General features: G+C 43.5%; 1 protein-coding gene across 1 annotated transcript in view; it reads left to right on the top strand.

Moving 5' to 3' along the window:
* The window catches only part of LOC121684774 (ankyrin-3-like), a 108,007-nt gene that overhangs the window by 46,441 nt on the left and 56,566 nt on the right, over positions 1 to 5,000 (top strand). Inside the window, 4 exon segments of the mRNA XM_042064849.1 lie at positions 337 to 435; positions 3,037 to 3,147; positions 3,149 to 3,235; positions 4,924 to 4,998. Coding sequence (XP_041920783.1) covers positions 337 to 435; positions 3,037 to 3,147; positions 3,149 to 3,235; positions 4,924 to 4,998 — 372 coding nt within the window.

Below are 5,000 nucleotides of genomic sequence, written 5' to 3'. Positions count from 1 at the left end.
TATTTTAAGTAGGCCTATTTGTAGAAAATATATATTTAATTAATTTTAACTGACCCGCCCGCAAATGACCCGAATATCATTAAAATATTTTGTTTATGACTCATAACCGCGGGTGACCGCTTAATTTCGGGCAGACCGCGCAACACTCGTGTGTGTGTTTAGCTGTCAGAGGAAGATAGCAGCACTCTATATGTTGATATACTAAACTATTTTCTAATACACAGTAACTGTGTGTGTGTGTGTGTGTGTGTGTGTGTGTGTGTGAATGTGTGTGTGTGTGTGTGTCTGTGTGTGTGTCTGTGTGTGTGTGTGTGTGTGTGTATGTGTGTGTGTCAGAGAGGGGAGACAGCGCTCCATATGGCAGCCAGAGCAGGACAGTCAGACGTGGTGAGGTACCTGATACAGAACGGAGCAAAAGTCGACATCAAGGCCAAGGTAAAACAAACACACACACACACACACACACACACACACACACACACACACACACACACACACACACACACACACACACACACACACACACACAAACACACACACGCACGCACAAACATACTGTTTCTCTACCTGTCTCTGTCTTGACACAGAGACACACACATTCCCTGATAGATATATTACACCTACTCGCATAGGTAAACAGACACTCTGACCTCCAAACACTCTCTGACCTAACAACCCACTGAGGCTCTAAACTTCATTTCAAAACATCAGGCGATTTAAAGGTTCAGTCCGTGATTCTAATCCCATGGACTTTGGGTCAAATTCAGCCAGTCCTCCAGATGACCATTCTATGTATTGCACAGAAAACTCAAGTGTTGATACACAGTCCTGACTCCGTAAATGGTAAACAAACAAACGAGTTGTATTGGATGTTGATGACACAAGCAAGGAATTAAGGCTCCTTGTGTGTGTTGTGTGTATATGTGTTATGTTGTGTGTATGTGTGTTGTGTTGTTTGTATGTGTGTGTGTGTGTTGTGTTGTGTGTATGTGTGTGTGTTGTGTTGTGTTGTGTGTATGTGTATGTGTGTGTGTTGTGTGTATGTGTATTGAATTATGTTGTGTTTATGTGTGTGCGTTGTGTGTATGTGTGTTGTGTTGTGTGTATGTGTGTTGTGTTGTGTTGTGTTGTGTTGTGTTGTGTTGTGTGTATGTGTATGTGTGTGTGTTGTGTTTATGTGTGTGCATTGTGTGTATGTGTGTTGTGTTGTGTGTATGTGTGTTGTGTTGTGTTGTGTGTATGTGTATTGAATTGTGTTGTGTTTATGTGTGTGCGTTGTGTGTATGTGTGTTGTGTTGTGTGTATGTGTGTTGTGTTGTGTTGTGTGTATGAATGTGTGTTGTGTGTATGTGTATTGAATTGTGTTGTGTGTATGAGTGTGTGTTGTGTGTATTGAATTGTGTTGTGTGTGCGTTGTGTGTATGTGTGTTGAGTTGTTTGTATGTGTGTGTTGTGTTGTGTTGTGTGTATGTGTGTGTATGTGTATTGAATTGTGTTGTGTTTATGTGTGTGCGTTGTGTGTATGTGTGTGCGTTGTGTGTATGTGTGTGCGTTGTGTGTATGTGTGTTGAGTTGTGTTGTGTTGTGTGTATGTGTGTGTGTTGTGTTTATGTGTGTGCATTGTGTGTATGTGTGTTGTGTTGTGTGTATGTGTGTTGTGTTGTGTTGTGTGTATGTGTATTGAATTGTGTTGTGTTTATGTGTGTGCGTTGTGTGTATGTGTGTTGTGTTGTGTGTATGTGTGTTGTGTTGTGTTGTGTGTATGAATGTGTGTTGTGTGTATGTGTATTGAATTGTGTTGTGTGTGCGTTGTGTGTATGTGTGTTGAGTTGTTTGTATGTGTGTGTTGTGTTGTGTTGTGTGTATGTGTGTGTATGTGTATTGAATTGTGTTGTGTTTATGTGTGTGCGTTGTGTGTATGTGTGTGCGTTGTGTGTATGTGTGTGCGTTGTGTGTATGTGTGTTGAGTTGTGTTGTGTTGTGTGTATGTGTGTTGTGTTGTGTTGTGTGTGCGTTGTGTGTATGTGTGTTGAGTTGTGTTGTGTGTGTGTTGTGTGTATGTGTGTGCGTTGTGTGTATGTGTGTTGTGTTGTGTTGTGTTGTGTGTATGTGTGTGTATGTGTATTGAATTGTGTTGTGTGTATGAGTGTGTGTTGTGTGTATTGAATTGTGTTGTGTGTGCGTTGTGTGTATGTGTGTTGAGTTGTTTGTATGTGTGTGTTGTGTTGTGTTGTGTGTATGTGTGTGTATGTGTATTGAATTGTGTTGTGTTTATGTGTGTGCGTTGTGTGTATGTGTGTGCGTTGTGTGTATGTGTGTGCGTTGTGTGTATGTGTGTGCGTTGTGTGTATGTGTGTTGAGTTGTGTTGTGTTGTGTTGTGTGTATGTGTGTTGTGTTGTGTTGTGTGTGCGTTGTGTGTATGTGTGTTGAGTTGTGTTGTGTGTGTGTTGTGTGTATGTGTGTGCGTTGTGTGTATGTGTGTTGTGTTGTGTTGTGTGTATGTGTGTGCGTTGTGTGTATGTGTGTTGTGTTGTGTTGTGTGTATGTGTGTGCGTTGTGTGTATGTGTGTTGAGTTGTGTTGTGTTGTGTGTATGTGTGTGCGTTGTGTGTATGTGTGTTGAGTTGTGTTGTGTTGTGTGTATGTGTGTGCGTTGTGTGTATGTGTGTTGAGTTGAGTTGAGTTGTGTTGTGTGTATGAGTGTGCGTTGTGTGTATGTGTGTTGAGTTGAGTTGTGTTGTGTGTATGAGTGTGCGTTGTGTGTATGTGTGTTGAGTTGTGTTGTGTTGTGTGTATGTGTGTGCGTTGTGTGTATGTGTGTTGAGTTGTGTTGTGTTGTGTGTATGTGTGTGCGTTGTGTGTATGTGTGTTGAGTTGTGTCGCTTCAGGAGCACAAAAGGTAGGGGTGCACAGTTTGATTGGCTGCTGAGCTCAAACATCAACAACCAGGATCACTGACTAACCCTTCAAACCTTAGACTTACTATGAGACCTACCTGCTTGTTAATAACCCCCCCCTGCCTGGTTGGTTGCCCAGGACGACCAGACGGCACTGCACATCTCCAGCCGCCTGGGGAAGGTGGACATCGTCCAGCAGCTCCTGCAGCGTGGGGCATCGGCCAACGCGGCCACCACCTCTGGCTACACCCCCCTTGCACCTGGCCGCTCGGGAAGGACACCACGACGTCGCCTCCCTCCTGCTCGAGCAGGGGGCCTCCATCACCGCGGCAACCAAGGTCAGGCACTCTCTCAGCTTCTCAGCCAATCAGGGTCTGTCTCTCCAAACAAGTGTCCCCCGCCTCCTCTCTGTAGGGTTGTAAGATGTCTGTCAATCACTCAGATCACTCAGCTCACACTGGTCAAAGAGGGAGAAATAGAGTCGGGGAATCTAGGGGAGCGGGGGATAGTGAGAGGTGTATAAATAGAGAGACCAAAAGAGAGAGAGAGAGAGAGAAGAGTGAGAGGTGTATAAATAGAGAGACCAAAAGAGAGAGAGAGAGAAGAGTGAGAGAGGTGTATAAATAGAGAGACCAAAAGAGAGAGAGAGAGAGAGAGAAGAGTAAGAGATGAGTATAAATAGAGAGACCAAAAGAGAGAGAGAGAGAGAGAGAGAGAGAGAAGAGGAAGAGATGAGTATAAATAGAGAGACAGAAAGAGAGAATAGATGGAGGGAGAGATAGACATGTTCATTCAATCATGACAGTGAATTGTCTTGACCTGACATTAATCTCAGAGCAATGGCTTGTTTATGGTTTCACCATAGAGTGTACACTATGTACACACCAGGGGATTTGTGTTTGTGTGTGTGTGTGTGTGTGTGTTCCGTTCAGTGGACACACGTGCATCTGTGTTGCCCAAAGCTCTTCTTGAAGGTGACCCCTGTCACAAGAAATGATTAATTTCCAGAGCAAACCCCACTGTGCCCATTTCCCATTCATCCTCCTCTCTCCCCTCTTTCTTTCTCTCTTTTCCTCGTTCCCTCGTTCCCTCTCTCTCACCCTTCCTCCCTGGTCCCTCTCATCCTCCTCTCTCCCCTCTCTCCTCTCTCTTTCTGTCTTTTCCTCGTTCCCTCGTTCCCTCTCTCTCACCCTTCCTCCCTGGTCCCTCTCATTTCCTCTCTCCCTTCTTCTGTCCTCAGCACGTGCGCCATTGTGTGCCTTGTTCTAAATGGGAAGCTAGGAGATGATCAATTGCACTTTAATGACAGAGTTCTGGTGACAATGGGGTTATAGCGGCCTCTAGTGACACACTTTGGTAACTGCAACTGAAATGGCAAATAAACTCTACAGATAGATAGATGGATGGATGGACAGAAAGATACAGGGCTCAGATGGAGGCTAAACGGAAGTAAATGAAGTTTATCCACCTCTGAAATTTCAGAAATAGAGTTTATCCACCTCTCAAAAGAGTTTATTCACCAATTGCAACTTTTAACATTCACAAATCATACTGTATGAATAATCTGTGTATTTTAGTACTTGTTTGGATCCACATTCACAATATGTGTACTCATCAATACTCTAGGAACAAATTTATACCACTGGTATTGTTATAGACATGGGACAATAACCTCCACCATCATCAAACATGTTCTGAATGCATTTTTTAAAATCCAATACCGCAAATCCAATACCGTGATCACAGAATTCATAGTTTACCCACTTTTTATTTTACCACCACACCCCTGGATAGATAGATAGATAGATAGATAGATAGATAGATAGATAGATGGATGGATAGATAGATAGATAGATAGATAGATAGATAGATAGATAGATAGATGATGACATAGTGGGTATGAGCTGATGTTGATGAGATGGTGGGTATAAGCTGATGTTGATGAGATGGCGGGTATAAGCTGATGTTGATGAGATGGCGGGTATAAGCTGATGTTGATGAGATGGCGGGTATGCGTTACAGGAAGGGCTTCAGTCCTCTCCATGTGGCAGCTAAACACGGACAACTGGAGGTGGCCAACGTCCTACTGCAGAGAGGAGCAGC

This window comes from Alosa sapidissima, chromosome 16 (genome assembly GCF_018492685.1).
Source record: "Alosa sapidissima isolate fAloSap1 chromosome 16, fAloSap1.pri, whole genome shotgun sequence".
In the NCBI taxonomy this organism is placed as follows: domain Eukaryota; kingdom Metazoa; phylum Chordata; class Actinopteri; order Clupeiformes; family Clupeidae; genus Alosa; species Alosa sapidissima.
Note: the sequence above shows the minus strand (reverse complement) of the source record. Positions and strands in the feature narration are given on the sequence as shown.